This window comes from Erinaceus europaeus, chromosome 13 (genome assembly GCF_950295315.1).
Source record: "Erinaceus europaeus chromosome 13, mEriEur2.1, whole genome shotgun sequence".
Classification (NCBI taxonomy): domain Eukaryota; kingdom Metazoa; phylum Chordata; class Mammalia; order Eulipotyphla; family Erinaceidae; genus Erinaceus; species Erinaceus europaeus.
The window spans coordinates 8,611,144-8,627,463 of NC_080174.1; the positions used below are offsets into that span (position 1 = coordinate 8,611,144).

Below are 16,320 nucleotides of genomic sequence, written 5' to 3' on the forward strand. Positions count from 1 at the left end.
AACAATTCAACAATTCCAGGAGACTGAGATAATAATTACATGGAACAGGGGGGAATTCACTTCTTGAATTCGAAGCTCTTTTCTCAGTGGTACTCAGCATGATGAGTCCTTCTGATCGCCAATTCTATTTTTGGTCTCCAATCTTTCTATCCCAAGGAACAAAGAACATTCAAAGGATGTTCTAACTGCTAGACACTTCACTGTTGTTATTATGTTTTTAAAAAACCCTACTGAAACTCACAATCATAAGCAGAGATCTTCAAGTCTGAAAGAGGTAAGCTTTTAGACTTGAGGAATTTGATAGCAATTGTGAAACAAGGTAATCTTTTTTAGTGTTCTCTGACGTTTATGTGCTCAGGAAGCCTCAATTTCAAACTGACCTGAAGTTCTTTCTTCTCCTCCTCCTTCTCCTCCTTCTCCTTCCTCTTTTTTAATTTTATTAGTGACTCAATATTGATTTACAAAATTATAACAGGAGTGTAATTCCACACCATTCCCACCACCAGAGTTCTGGATCCCCATTCCCTTCATTGCAAACTGAAGCAGTTCATCCCTGGTCACAGGTAGGGGCTGATATTATTTCTATAATAATCTATATTTGTATATATTTGCCCACTTTTCCCATGACCTCAGCTTCTCTTCCTTTCCAACTCACCTATCCCTATTACTATTTCTGAATGTCCTTCCTTTTTTTTTTTCTCTCTCTTCTTTCTCTGGGTCCTGATGGAGCTGGGGTTCACAGCCCTCTCTGACCTGAAGTTCTCATCCCCAAATTGCTTTATTTTTTGTTTACTATTTTATTATTCTTATATTTACTTTTTACCAGAGCACCGTTCAGCTCTGGCATATGGTGATGCAGGGAACTGAACCTGGGACCTTTGGAGCCTCAGGTATTAAGAGTCTTCTGGCATAACCATTATGCTATCTCCTCTGCCCTATTTATTTATTTTGGATAGAGACAGACAGACATTGACAAAAAAGAGAGGGAAGAAGGGAGGGGGAGAAGGAGAGGGCGGGAGAGAGAGGGAGAGGGAGAGGGGGAGGGGGAGGGCGGGAGAGAGAGGGAGAGGGAGAGGGGGAGGGAGAGGGGGAGGGCGGGAGAGAGAGGGAGAGGGAGGGGGAGGGAGAGGGCGGGAGAGAGAGGGAGGGGGAGAGGGGGAGGGGGAGGGCGGGAGAGAGAGGGAGAGGGAGAGGGGGAGGGAGAGGGGGAGGGCGGGAGAGAGAGGGAGAGGGAGAGGGGGAGGGAGAGGGGGAGGGCGGGAGAGAGAGGGAGAGGGAGGGGGAGGAGAGGGCGGGAGAGAGAGGGAGGGGGAGAGGGGGAGGGGGAGGGCGGGAGAGAGAGGGAGAGGGAGAGGGGGAGGGAGAGGGGGAGGGCGGGAGAGAGAGGGAGAGGGAGGGGGAGGGAGAGGGCGGGAGAGAGAGGGAGGGGGAGGGAGAGGGGGAGGACGGGAGAGAGAGGGAGGGGGGAGGGGGAGGGCGGGAGAGAGAGGGAGGGGGAGGGAGAGGGGGAAGGCGGGAGAGGGAGGGAGAGGGGGAGGGGGAGGGGAGAGAGAAAGCGCTGCAACAGTACTTCACCTCTTGAGAAGGGAGAGGGAGAGGAGAGGGGGAGGGGGAGAGAGAGAGAGTAACAGTACTTCACCTCTGGAGAAGCCTTCCCCCCTGCAGGTGGGGACTGGGTGTTTGAAGCCACGCCCCTGCTCATTATAATCTGCGTGCTGAACCAGGCACCACTCCCTAAATTTTTAAGCCTGGTTTTTCTGTTCTCTCCATAAATGCTGCTGGCTTTTCCAAGTCACTGTTCAGTAAGGGTGGACATGGCCTCTGCATGGTGACTTTGTGCTCATCAGTTTGATGGCACCTTAAAGTAAAATTTGGAAGAGAACTTAATTTCCTCCCTAAGAATGTCAATGTGAGGTTCCAAGAGCTGGCCAGAGAGGAAGTCACTAGCCTTAATATGCCAAGGGCGCTTCCAAGCTCCTTGCTGATCCAGTACCCCACAAGCACATACTCTAGGTCTGCAGCCTGCTTCTAGAATGATGCAGAAATATTAGTACTTCAATTTTTTCTTAAAGCTAGGAGATAATTTGCCTGGTACAACACATACACTTTACCACAGGGGTTCAATCCCAGGTATCACTGGGGAAAGTACCATGAACAGCAGCAGGGAGAGGAGGGTGTATGTCAGCATTTTCTTCTCTGTCTCCTCTCTTCTCTTCCCCCTCTCTGCTACATATAATAGACATTTAAAAAAACAACAACAACAAAACTGGGGGTCAGGCAGTAGCAGAGCGGGTTAAGCACAGTGGTGCGAAGTGCAAGGACTGGCGCAAGGATTCCGGTTCGAGTCCCCAACTCCCCACCTGCAGGGTGGGTCAGTTCACAGGCGGTGAAGCAGGTCTGCAAGTGTCTGTTTTTCTCTCCCCTTCACTGTCTTCCCCTCCTCAATTTCTCTCTGTCTTGTCCAACAACAAGGACAGCAATAACAACAACAATAATAACCACAACAATGATAAAACAAGGGCAATAAAAGGGGAGAAAAAAATAGCCTCCAGCCCAGGTGTCCAACAACAGATGAGTGGCTGAGCAAGTTGTGGTATATATACACAACGGAATACTACTCAGCTATAAAAAATGGTGACTTCACCATTTTCAGCCAATCTTGGATGGACCTTGAAAAGTTCATGTTAAGTGAAATAAGTCAGAAACAGAAGGATGAATATGGGATGATCTCACTCTCATCTGATCTTGAAAAACAAGATCAGAAGAGAAAACACAAGTAGAACCTGAACTGGAGTTGGCGTATTGCACCAAGTAAAAGACTCTGGTGTGTGTGTGTGTGGGGGGGGGGGAATACAGGTCCAAAATGGATGACAGAGGACCTAGTGGGGTTTGTATTGTTATATGGAAAACTGGGAGATGTTATGCATGGACAAACTATTGTATTTACTGTTGAATGTAAAACATTAATTCCCCAATAAAGGAATTAAAAAAAAAAAAAAGCCTTCAGGAGCCTTATGAGCCCCAGCAGTAACCCTGGAGGCAAGAAAAGGAAAAAAAAAAAAAACTGAGCTGGAGGGAAGCTTTGCAAGGTGCAAAGTAAATGCTGGAGGTCTCTCTCTCTGTGTGTGCCCCCTCTATTTCTATTTATCCTGTCCAAATAAAGAATAAAAAATAAAGAAAAAAAAGTAGCCATCAGGAGTGATGGATTTGTCATGTAGACACCGAGCCTCAGCGATAACCCTGGCGGCCATAAAAATAAATAAGTAAATAAATAAACAAACAAACCGAGCTGGGGAAGCTAATAGGTGGTAGCACAGACACAGGAGGCTCTTGGTTCATTCCCTGGTGACTCATTAAAACAGAAAAAAAAAATTAAGATAAAGCAATCAAGACACATCTCTTTGAGGCTCTAAGATTTCTTGCTAAAGACAAATAAAAACAAAACCCAACCAAGGATGACTCTCCATTACAATATGGGGGTGGGGGTCCCTGAAATTCAACAACCCACCAGGACAGAACAGAGAACTGAAGATAAAAAGTGCGGCTGATTTCTGTTTTGTAGAAGAAGCTGTGCGCTGGGGACCTTGGCAGACCCTGGAAGATGGCTCAAGATCAGCTCAGCTCTGGGGGAGGGAAGAGGATGGGAGGGAGGGAGAGAGAGAAAGAGAGAGAGAGAGAGAGAGAGAATGGGGAAAGCTTTGGGATGAGAGTCAGCAGCAAGGGTGGTCCCTGCAGCTTCCAGAATTCTCTCTGATGCAGGTGGTCCTGACCTGATCTTGTCCCCCCCTCCCCCCCCCCCCCCACACACACAGGATGAGTATCTGAGACACCAGGGTTGGGTGCCTGGCACTGTCACACCCATCTGGGGCGAGGCCCCGCCACAGATTGATTGACTCACACATCCGCCCTCCATTCCTGCCTGGTGTAGGAAGAAAATTACAGCGGTGAGACATCGCTAATAAGTTCAGAATCAGTTAAGACTGGACTGCAGGTTAAAGAGAGATCTTTCGGAGGGTGGTGGTAGAGCAGTGGGTTAAGCACACATGGCACCAAGCGCAAGGACTGGTATAAGGATCCAGGTTCAAGCCCCCAGCTCCCCACCTGCAGGGGGGTCGCTTCACAGGCGGTGAAGTAGGTCTGCAGGTGTCTCTCTTTCTCTCCCCCTCTCTGTCTTCCCCTCCTCTCTCCATTTCTCTCTGCCCTATACAGCAACAATGACATCATAAACAACAAGAACAACAATAATAACCACAACCACGATAAAGCAACAAGGGCAACAAAAGGGAAAAAAATTAGTCTCCAGGAGTAGTGGACTCATGGTGCAGCAGGCACTGAGCCCCAGCAATAACCCTGGAGGCAAAAAAAAAAAAGAGAGAGAGATCTTGGGGGCTAGGCAGCAGCACACCAGGTTAAGCACACATAGTGTGAAGCAAAAAGACCGGCGCAAGGAACCCAGTTCAAACTCCCAGTTCCCCCACCTGCATAGGGGTCACTTCACAGGTGTGAAGCAGGTTTGTAGGTACCTATCTTTCTCTCTCCCTCTCTGTCTTCCCATCCTCTCTTGGTTTCTCTCTTTCCTGTCCAACAACAACAGCAGCAACAACAATGAAAAAAAAGAAAAAAGATGGCCTCCAGGAGCAGTGGCTCCACAGTGCAGGCAGCAAGCCCCAGTGATAACCCTCGAGGAAAGAGAAAAAAAGATCTTGTCGGGGCTGCTGCCTAGTGCATTACCGTACAGGGTCTGAGTTCAAACCCCAGCACCACACGGGAGGATCCTCGCCTCACACCATCCAGGGAAGCTTTGCACGCTGCCATGTCTCTCTGATCCTCCTCTTTGTCTCTAGATCTCAGAAATAACAAAAACAAAAGGACTGGGGACCAGGTGTGCCACCACCTGGTCCACACATTAGTAGTGCACACATTACAGTCTGCAAGGACCTGGGTTCAATCCCCGGGTCCCCACCTGCAGGGGGGAAAGTTTCATGAGTGTTGAAGCAGTCTCTTTGTCTCTCTCCTCCCAATTTCTCTGTCTCTATCCAAAAATAAATAAATATTTAAAAAAAGGAGATAAGGAGATGGCTCATTCAGTATAGAGCACTCATTAAAAGGACAGAAACAGGGGATTCGACTTCCAGAGGCGGAGCTACGAGCAGCAGATCTCTTTCTCTCCTCTCCTCTCCTCTCCCGGATCAACTAAGAATACCAAAGGAGACCACCCGGACCGAAACAAGACAGGACTAGAATGACCACAGAAACCCAGTAAATCACCCGTGAGTACAAACACGCGTGGCTGGTGACAGAGAGGAGAGAGGGGCCTAAGGAGAGATTAAGTGACTGCTAACACTTCGACAGTTTGTCAGTGGAGACACCACCTCCAGTCTGCTCCACCAACAAGGGGACAGCTGAAGGGAGGAAAGGACTCCCCAGAGACTCACCAAGTACAACTCTGAGTCTCCATTGCTACTACCCTCAGAATCTGGAGCAGCAACAGGGAGGGACACCAGGGCACAGAGATCTAACCGGGAAACTCAGGAGAAGACCTATACCTCGGTGGCATAGCTGAAGGGCTGTGAAAGTCTCTTTGCATAACCACTGGATTATCTCTGCCACACCCTGCTTTATCTCTTGGTCAAGAGTCATTGATTAAGCCAAGAAGCCTATTGATAGTTTAAAAGCCCTCAGGCTACCATAGCCTACAGGGGAAAAAAAAAAAGGCTTTTACACCACTGAACTCCAACTCAGGGATTGAAAAAACTGTTAACTTATATAAAATGGTTAAAACAACAAGAAAAAATAATGGAGACTCGAACCAGGACAAGAGTCCAGCTAAAAGTCCTCCAGAGGGCGAAGCACAAAACAACGAGTTCAACATCCAAACATTAGCTAAGGAAATAATAACAGGAGTGAGTAAAGAATTTGAAAAAATTGTAATCAGAACTGCAGGAACAACAAATGAGAATATGGAAGAAAATTCTAATTATCTCATGGTTATTAGAGAGCTGAAAGCTGAAATTGCTGAGCTAAGAAGGCAACTAGCTGAACAAGCTAAAACAGTATCAGAGCAGGGCAACAAAATAGATGAACTCCAGAAAGCAGTAGAGGGCAGAGAGAATAGAATCAATGAGGCTGAAGACAGAATTAGCAAGATTGAGGATGAATTAGAGACAACTAAAGAAGAAGTAAGAGATCTCAAAAAGAGATTAAGAGATGCTGAAAACAACAACAGAGTCCTATGGGATGACTTCAAAAGAAACAATATACGCATTATTGGCTTACCAGAGGAAGAAAGAGAAGGGGAGGAAGAAAGCGTTCTCCAGGCCATAATAGCTGAAAATTTCTCTAGTCTAGACAACACCAAAGACATAAAGATTCAAGAAGCCCAGAGGGTCCCAAACAGAATTAACCCAGACCTAAAGACACCAAGACATGTCATACTTAGATTGGAAAGGAATAAGGATAAAGAAAGGATCCTCAAGGCTGCAAGAGAAAAACAAAGAGTCACCTACAAAGGAAAACCCATAAGATTAGCAGCAGACTTCTCCATACAAACACTACAGGCCAGAAGAGAATGGCAAGATATCTATCGAGTGCTCAATGAGAAAGGCTTTCAGCCAAGAATACTATATCCTGCTAGATTGTCATTCAGACTAGATGGAAGCATCAAAACCTTCTCAGACAAGCAACAGTTGAAGGAATCAACCATCACCAAGCCTGCCCTGAAAGAAGTTCTGAAAGGTTTCCTATAAACAACCAGACCACCACAAATAGAACATATATCAAAACACTCTAAAACTCTACAAGAATGGCGTTAAAATATCTTCAATCTTTGATATCAATAAATGTGAATGGCCTGAATTCACCTATTAAAAGACACAGAGTAGGAAGATGGATCAGAAAACACAACCCAACAATATGTTGTCTACAGGAAACTCACCTAACGCAACAAGACAAACACAGACTTAAAGTGAAAGGATGGAAAACTATCATTCAAGCCAATGGCCCACAAAAAAGGGCAGGAACAGCTATTCTCATATCTGACATGATAGACTTTAAAATAGATAAGATTAAAAAAGATAGGAATGGACACTACTTAATGCTCAGAGGATCAGTCAATCAAGAGGACTTAACAATTATTAATATCTATGCACCCAATGAGAAGCCATCTAAATACATCAAACTTCTACTGAAAGAGCTACAGCAATATATTAACAGTAACACAATCATAGTCGGGGACTTCAACACCCCACTATCTCAACTTGACAGATCATCCAGGAAGAAAATCAGTAAAGACATAAGGGAGCTAAATGAAGAGATAGATAAACTAGAACTATTGGACATTTTCAGAGTCATTCATCCCAAGAAACTGGAATACACATTTGACTCAAATCCACATGGATCATTCTCAAGGATAGACCATATGTTAGGCCACAAAGACAGCATCAGCCTATTCAAGAGCACGGAAATCATCCCAAGCATCTTCTCAGACCACAGTGGAATTAAACTAACACTTAACAATCAACAAAAGATTAGTAACAGTGCCAAAATGTGGAAGCTCAACAGTACACTTCTTAACAACTTCTGGGTCAAAGAGGAAATCAAGGAAGAAATCAAAATGTTTCGAGAGTTCAATGAAAATGAAGACACAAGCTATCAAAATATTTGGGACACAGCTAAAGCAGTCCTAAGAGGGAAGTTCATAGCTATACAAGCACACATTAGGAAACAAGAAAAGGCACAAATAAACAGCCTGATTGCACATCTTAAAGACCTAGAAGAAGAACAACAAAGGAACCCTAAAGCAACCAGAAGGACAGAAATTACTAAAGTTAGGGCAGAAATAAATAACATTGAGAATAGGAAAACCATACAAAAGATCAATGAAAGTAAATGTTGGTTCTTCGAAAGAGTAAACAAAATCGACAAACCTTTAGCCAGACTCACAAAACAAAAAAGGGAGAAGACCCAAATAAATCGGATAGTAAATGAAAGAGGAGATATCACAACAGACACTGCAGAAATTCAACATATCATGCGAGGCTTCTATGAACAACTATATGCCACCAAGTTAGAGAACCTGGAAGAAATGAATGATTTCCTAGATACCTACCAACTTCCAAAACTAAGTAAAGAGGAAGTGGATAACATGAACAGGCCCATCACAGCTAATGAAATTGAAACAGTTATCAAAAATCTTCCCAAAAATAAAAGTCCTGGACCAGATGGTTTTACAAATGAATTCTACAACACTTTCAAAGAAGAACTAATACCTCTACTTTTAAAAGTCTTCCAGAAGATTGAAGACACTGGAATACTCCCTGCCAGCTTCTATGAAGCCAACATCACCCTGATACCAAAAGCAGACAGGGACACAACCAAAAAAGAAAACTACAGACCAATATCTCTGATGAACATAGATGCAAAAATATTGAACAAAATTCTAGCCAACCATATACAGTAGTATATCAAAAAGATTGTTCATCATGACCAAGTGGGGTTTATCCCAGGCATGCAAGGTTGGTTTAATATACGTAAATCAAACAATGTGATCCACCACATCAACACAAGCAAGACCAAAAACCACATGGTCATATCAATAGATGCAGAGAAAGCCTTTGACAAAATACAACATCCCTTTATGATCAAAACACTACAAAAAATAGGAATAGATGGAAAATTCCTGAAGATAGTGGAGTCTATATATAGCAAACCTACAGCCAACATCATACTCAATGGTGAAAAACTGGAAGCATTTCCCCTCAGATCAGGTACTAGACAGGGCTGCCCACTATCACCATTACTATTCAACATAGTGTTGGAAGTTCTTGCCATAGCAATCAGGCAGGAGCAAGGAATTAAAGGAATACAGATTGGAAGAGAAGAAGTCAAACTCTCCTTATTTGCAGATGACATGATAGTATACATGGAAAAACCTAAGGAATCTAGCAAGAAGCTTTTGGAAATCATCAGGCAATACAGTAATGTGTCAGGCTATAAAATTAATATTCAAAAGTCAGTGGCATTCCTCTATGCAAACACTAAGTTAGAAGAAATTGAAATCCAGAAATCAGTTCCTTTTTCTATAGCAACAAAAACAATAAAATATCTAGGAATAAACCTAACCAAAGAAGTGAAAGACTTGTATACTGAAAATTATGAGTCACTACTCAAAGAAATTGAAAAAGACACAAAGAAGTGGAAAGATATTCCATGCTCATGGGTTGGAAGAATTAACATCATCAAAATGAATATATTACCCAGAGCCATCTACAAATTTAATGCTATCCCCATCAAGATCCCAAGCACATTTTTTAGGAGAATAGAACAAATGCTACAAATGTTTATCTGGAACCAGAAAAGACCTAGAATTGCCAAAACAATCTTGAGAAAAAAGAACAGAACCGGAGGCATCACACTGCCAGATCTCAAACTATATTATAGGGCCATTGTCATCAAAACTGCTTGGTACTGGAACATGAACAGACACACTGACCAGTGGAATAGAATTGAGAGCCCAGAAATGAGGCCCCACACCTATGGACATCTAATCTTTGACAAAGGGGCCCAGACTATTACATGGGGAAAGCAGAGTCTCTTCAACAAATGGTGTTGGAAACAATGGGTTGAAACATGCAGAAGAATGAAGCTGAATCACTGTATTTCACCAAATACAAAAGTAAATTCCAAGTGGATCAAGGACTTGCATGTTAGACCACAAACTATCAGATACTTAGAGGAAAATATTGGCAGAACTCTTTTCCGCATAAATTTTAAAGACATTTTCAATGAAACGAATCCAATTACAAGGAAGACTAAGGCAAGTATAAACCTATGGGACTACATCAAATTAAAAAGCTTCTTCACAGCAAAAGAAACCACTACCCAAATCAAGAGACCCCTCACAGAATGGGAGAAGATCTTTACATGCCATACATCAGATAAGAGTTTAATAACCAACATATATAAAGAGCTTACCAGACTCAACAACAAGACAACAAATAACCCCATCCAAAAATGGGGGGAGGAATTGGACAGAATATTCACCACAGAAGAGATCCAAAAGGCCGAGAAACACATGAAAAAATGCTCCAAGTCTCTGATTGTCAGAGAAATGCAAATCAAGACAACAATGAGATATCACTTCACTCCTGTGAGAATGTCACACATCAGAAAAGGTAACAGCAGCAAATGCTGGAGAGGATGTGGGGTCAAAGGAACCCTCCTGCACTGCTGGTGGGAATGTCAATTGGTCCAACCTCTGTGGAGAACAGTCTGGAGAACTCTCAGAAGGCTAGAAATGGACCTACCCTATGACCCTGCAATTCCCCTCCTGGGGATATATCCTAAGGAACCCAACACATCCATCCAAAAAAATCTGTGTACACATATGTTCTTGGCAGCACAATTTGTAATAGCCAAAACCTGGAAGCAACCCAGGTGTCCAACAACAGATGAGTGGCTGAGCAAGTTGTGGTATATATACACAATGGAATACTACTCAGCTGTAAAAAATGGTGACTTCACCGTTTTCAGCCGATCTTGGATGGACCTTGAAAAAATCATGTTGAGTGAAATAAGTCAGAAACAGAAGGATGAATACGGGATGATCTCACTCTCAGGCCGAAGTTGAAAAACAAGATTAGAAAAGAAAACACAAGTCGAGCCTGAAATGGAATTGGAGTATTACACCAAAGTAAAAGACTCTGGGGTGGGTGGGTGGGTGGGGAGAATACAGGTCCATGAAAAATGATGAATGAAATAGTGGGGGTTGTATTGCTAAATGGGAATCTGGGGAATGTTATGCATGTAATAAAAAAAAAAAGAAGTAGAAACGCAAAGCAGAAATTGACTGAGTTTGGAGTATGGCACCAAAGTAAGAAAGCAGAAGTATACTAGAGTTTGCAGTGAGTACCTCCCTAATACTTCCTCTCCACTTTTCCAAGCTTTGGGTCCATGATTGCTCAACAATTTGTTTGGCTTTGTATGTTAACTCTCTTTTCAGTCACCAGGTTCCAGGTGTCATCAGGATGCCGGCCAGACTTCCCTGGATTGAAGACACCACCAATGTGTCCTGGAGCTCAGCTTCCCCAGAGACCCATCCTACTAGGGAAAGAGAGAGGCAGACTGGGAGTATGGACCGACCAGTCAACGCCCATGTTCAGCGGGGAAGCAATTACAGAAGCCAGACCTTCTACCTTCTGCAACCCTCAATGACCCTGGGTCCATGCTCCCAGAGGGATAGAGAATGGGAAAGCTATCGGGGGAGGGGGTGGGATATGGAGATTGGGCGGTGGGAATTGTGTGGAGTTGTACCCCTCCTACCCTATGGTTTTGTTAATTAATCCTTTCTTAAAAAAAAAAAAAAAGAATAATAAAAAAAAAAAGGACAGAAACAGGAGGCTGGGCAGTAGTAGCACAGTGGGTTAAGCACACATGGCATGAAGCGCAAGATCAAGCATAAGGATCCCGGTTCGAGGCCCCAGCTCCCCACCTGCAGTGTGGTCGCTTCATAGGCGGTGAAGCAGTTCTGCGGCTGTCTATCTTTCTTTCTCTCCCCTTCTCTGTCTTCTCCTCCTCTCTCAACTTCTCTCTGTCCTATCCAACAACAACAGCAGCAATGGCAACAATAAGGGCAACAAAATGGGAAAATGGCCTCCAAGGGGAAAAAAAAGAAAGTAAAGAAACAATAAATGTTGGTGAGGGATGTGGTGGGGAAAGAGTCTTCCACACCACTGATAGGAACTTAAACTGGTTCAGGATCTGTGGAAAAGTCCAGAGATTCCTCAGAATATTAGAAAGAACCTGTCATACCATCTGGCAATTCCTTGCCTAGGGGTCTATCCAGAGAACACAAAAACATATGTATATCCAAAGAGACCTTTGTATACCCATGTTCACAGCAGCACAGTTTGTAGGAGCCAAAATGTGACACTAACCCAAACATCCAATAGTAGATGAGTGGTCAAGGAAGCTAAGGTGTGGGGTCAGGCGGCGGCGGACCCAGATGAACACACACAGTATGACGTGCAAAGACCCAGGTTCAAGCCCCCAGTCCCCACCTGCTGGGGCACAGACGCAATGGAACACATCTCAGCTGTAAGGAATGGTGCCATCTTCTCTTTTCCTACATCTTGGAAGGAGCTTGAAGGAATCATGGTAAGTGAGATGAGCCAGAAAGGGGGGGGGGGGGGCGCTAAGACAAGATGACCTTACTCACAGGTGGGACTTAAGACAAATAAAAAGAGAAAAACACAGGGTGAGGCTTAGACTAGCTGTGTTCAACTACTAACCACAGGTGGCTACAGATAATCATTTAAAAAAAATTGTACTAAAAAAAAAAAATCAGGAATCCAAAAAAAAGTGGGGAGGAGGGATGCATGGACAGAGGGTATTGGAAGTTGGGGACCAACACAGCAAGACTCCAGTAGCGTTGAGTGTGGCTCTTGGACACTTCTCACCAGGAGATGAGTAATGATACTCAGATGACAGCAATTATCTTCTTAGTCATTATTTCCCCCAACAAAATGAGCTGAAGCAGAACAAAGCCTTTCTCGAGAACCCAGGAGTTAACACAGCAATAGAGCACAAGACTCTCATGCCTGAGGTCCCAGGTTCAATTCCCGGCACAAGACTCTCATGCCTGAGGTCCCAGGTTCAATTCCCGGCACAAGACTCTCATGCCTGAAGTCCCACGTTCAATTCCCAGCACCACATAAGCCACAACTGAGTGGTACTCTGCCCTCTCTCTCTCTCTGCCCCCTCCTTTCTCACTCTCTCTCTCCCCACTCCTTTCTCACGCTCTGTCCACCCCCCCCATGAACACAAAGTTTTAAAGTTCTGATTTATAAATGATTATATATATATGCACGGCTTCCACATAACACTCCAGAAACCCTAACAGCAGTTGGTTAACTGCAAGTGGCTCCAGGTCGGGTGGTGGCACACATATTACCGAGTATGAGGACCTGGGTTCAAGCCCCCAGTTCCCACTTGCAGGGGGGAAGCTTTGTAAGTAGCAAAGCAGAGCTGCAGGTGTCTATCTCTATCTCTATCTGCTCTTCTCAATTTCTCACTGTTATGTCAGATGAAATAAATACCTAAATAGATAAATGTGGCTGTTATCAGCTCTTCACTCCAAAGGAATAAGGAAACTGGCTTCCGGGAAGACAACAGACCTGCTGGTATGGACTCTGCTGCGCTCAAGGCAGAAGCCCATCCTCAACTTCCCCCACCCAAGAGCAGTGAGAACCACGCGTCCTGCCAGAACGCCTCCTTACCCTGAACACCTGCTCTGTCTTCTCGAGGTGGGAGGCCTGGTCCACCGTGCCATCGGTCTGCCTCCTCTTCAGGCCAGTCGTGATGTCGGGGACATTGCTGAAGTCTGCGGGGAAGGTGACAAACAGGCCCATGAAGCGGGACATTTACAGAGAACACTAGGGACTGGCTGAAAAGCGCAAAGAGAAAGAGAGTGGCAAGGACCAAATACAGAAACACCAGTGAGAAGGTTTGGGTCCCTGCAGGGCGCATTAAAAAAGACAGAGCCGGGAGTCCGTCGGGTGGCAGCACAGCGGGTTTAGCGCAGGTGGTGCAAAACGCAAAGACTGGCTTGAGGATCCTGGTTTGAGTCCCGGCTCCTCACCTGCAGGGGAGTCGCTTCACAGGCGGTGAGGCAGGTCTGCAGGTGTCTGTCTTTCTCTCCCCCTCTCTGTCTTCCCCTCCTCTCTCCATTTCTCTCTGTCCTATCCAACAACGATGACATCAATAACCACAATAATAACTACAACAATAAAATAACAAGAACAACAAAAGGGAATAAATAAATATTTAAAAAAAAGACAGAGCCCCGGGGTGCCAGGCAGTAGTGCAGTGGGTTAAGCATGCGTGGCACGAAACACAAGGACCCATATGAGGATCGTGGTTCAAGCCTCCGGATCCCCACCTGCAGAGGTGTCACTTAATAAGCACTGAAGCAGGTCTGCAGGTGTCTATCTTTTTCTCCTCCCTCTGTCTTCCCCTCCTCTCTCCATTTCTCCCTGTCCTGTCCACCACCACCACCAGCAGCAGCAGCAGCAATAACAACAATAACAGCAACAACAACATGGAAAAAATAGCCACCAGGAGCAGTGGATTGATAGTGTATGAATTGAGCCTGCACTAGAAAAAAAGAAAAAGAAAAAAAAGACACCTGCTGGGGGCTGGTTGGGGCAGCGTCTCCTCGGGATGGGGCTGGACTGGGCGGCGGCCAGGGCAAGGGGGGGTGCTCAAGCCCCTGCAGATGCAGAGACAGACCTACACCTGCCTGTCACACAGGTATGGGCTCTATGTCTGCTTCGTGGGCGTCATTGTCACCATCATCTACGCCTTCCAGTTCAGAGAGCCACAAGGTTCCAGATGCTATCATGATGCCAATCAGACTTCCCTGGACAGACAGTCCCACCAGTGTGTCTTGGAGCCCTGCCCCACTAGGGAAAGAGTGAGGCAGGCTGGGAGTATGGATCCACCTGCCAACACCCATGTTCAGCGGGGAAGCAATTACAGAAGCCAGACCTTCCACCTTCTGCATCCCACAATGACCTTGGGTCCATACTCTCAGAGAGTTAAAGAATAGGAAAGCTATCAGGGGAGGGGGTGGGATACGGAGTTCTGGTGGTGGGAACTGTACACCTCTTATCCTATAGTCTTGTCAGTGTTTCCATTTTATAAATAATTTTTTTATAAATCTTCAAAAAAAAAAAAAAAAGAACCCTCCTGCACTGCTGGTGGGAATGTAAGTTGGTCCAGCCCCTATGGAGAGCTGTCCTCTGACCCTGCAAGATCCTAATAGTGGCATCACCATATTAAAGTCAAACACACCCATCCAAAAAGATCTGTGTACCCATGTTCATAGCAGCGCAATTTGTAATAGCCAAAACCTGGAAGCAACCTGAGTGTCTAACAACAGATGGGTGGCTGAAAAAGTCGTGGTCTATATACACAACGGAATACGACTCAGCTATTAGGAATGATGGCTTTGCCTTCTTCCCCTCATCTTGGATGGAGCTTGAAGGAATCATGTGAAGTGAGATCAGCCAGAAAGAGAAGGATGACTATGGGATGGTCTCACTCGTGGACAAACTTAAGAAACAAGAACAGAAAGTAGAACTCGGATGGGGTTTTTTGGTGTGTTGTACCAAAGCAAAGAAGTTTTGGGGAGCGGGAGACCTGAAATCTTACTCATATGTTGACAACTGTACTGTATAGAAACCGTCAACCTCCCAATGAAAAGGAGGACAGAGCTCATCCGACACCTATCTGCACTCTGGCTGAGGGAAGACGCCTGTTTTGATCAAAGAAGCATCATGATATCCAATCAAAACCTTGACGTGAAGGCCTTGTCACTCGCCATTCTGCTGAGAATCAAACAGCAGTGCCTGCTGTGGGCCTTCCGCTGCCTGAGACCTAGCAGAGAGCAGAAGCAGGGACCAGAAGGGAAAGTGGGGGCCAGTGGTGGTGCACCTGGTCAAGCCCACCTATTACCAAGTGTGAGGACCTGGATTTGAGTCCCACTCCCCACCTGCAGGGGAGGAAGCACTGAGGGGTGCTGTAGGTGTCTCTCTCTCTCTCCCCTTCTCTGTCTCTTCCTCCCCTCTCAATCTCTCTCTGTCCTGTCTAATAAAAATTAGAAAGAAAAAGAAAGAGAGAAAGAAAGAAAGAAAGAAAGAAAGAAAGAAAGGGAGAAAGAAAGAAAGACAGACAAGGGAAAGCAAACAGGTGGCTTCACAGGTGCTGATACAAATCCACAGCCAGTCATCTGCAGACACCTCTCCTATTGCTAGCCTCAAATTCCATATCTTCCTAGACTAGAAACCCCAAGGGGGGGGGGGGGTGGTCGGCGGCAAAGTTTCATAAAATTCCAAAGGAAGACTGAAGAAACACAGTCGGCCCTCCTTGGCGAGGTTCCCATCGTCCACAGGCAGAAAACACACACTAAGCAGAAGTGGTGAGGCCAGGACGGCCATGTCTCTACTGAGGCTGATGTGTTTTCCTTGTTACTGTTCCCTCAACAGCACAGCACAGTGACCGTCTCCACTGTACCTGGGATGATGAACAATTTAGAGCAGACTAAAGGTATCTGGGAAGGCCAGAGAGAGGCAAGAGAGTTCACTGAGGTAGGGCATTTTCTTGTCTTCTTCTGGTTCTGCTGGGCAAGGAGCCTGAGCAAGAGGCCATGCAGTTATGTATTATTATCATTATCATCATCATCATCATCATCATTTTTTATTGCCAGCAGGGTTATTGCTGGGGTTTGATGCCTGCATGATAAACCCACAGCTCCCAGTGGCC

The 16,320-nt window shown here is 45.2% G+C and overlaps 1 protein-coding gene across 11 annotated transcripts in view; it reads right to left on the reverse strand.

The window, feature by feature from the left end:
- TIAM2 (TIAM Rac1 associated GEF 2) overlaps window positions 1-16,320 on the reverse strand; it is a 274,186-nt gene that overhangs the window by 34,414 nt on the left and 223,452 nt on the right. For 10 of the 11 annotated variants that reach the window (XM_060205285.1, XM_060205281.1, XM_060205283.1 and 7 more), the window contains one exon: window positions 13,275-13,378. The exons of the other annotated variant lie outside the window; for it this stretch is intronic. In XM_060205285.1, coding sequence (XP_060061268.1) covers window positions 13,275-13,378 — 104 coding nt within the window. The remainder of the gene's footprint in view (window positions 1-13,274; window positions 13,379-16,320) is intronic. 11 annotated transcript variants of the gene reach the window in all.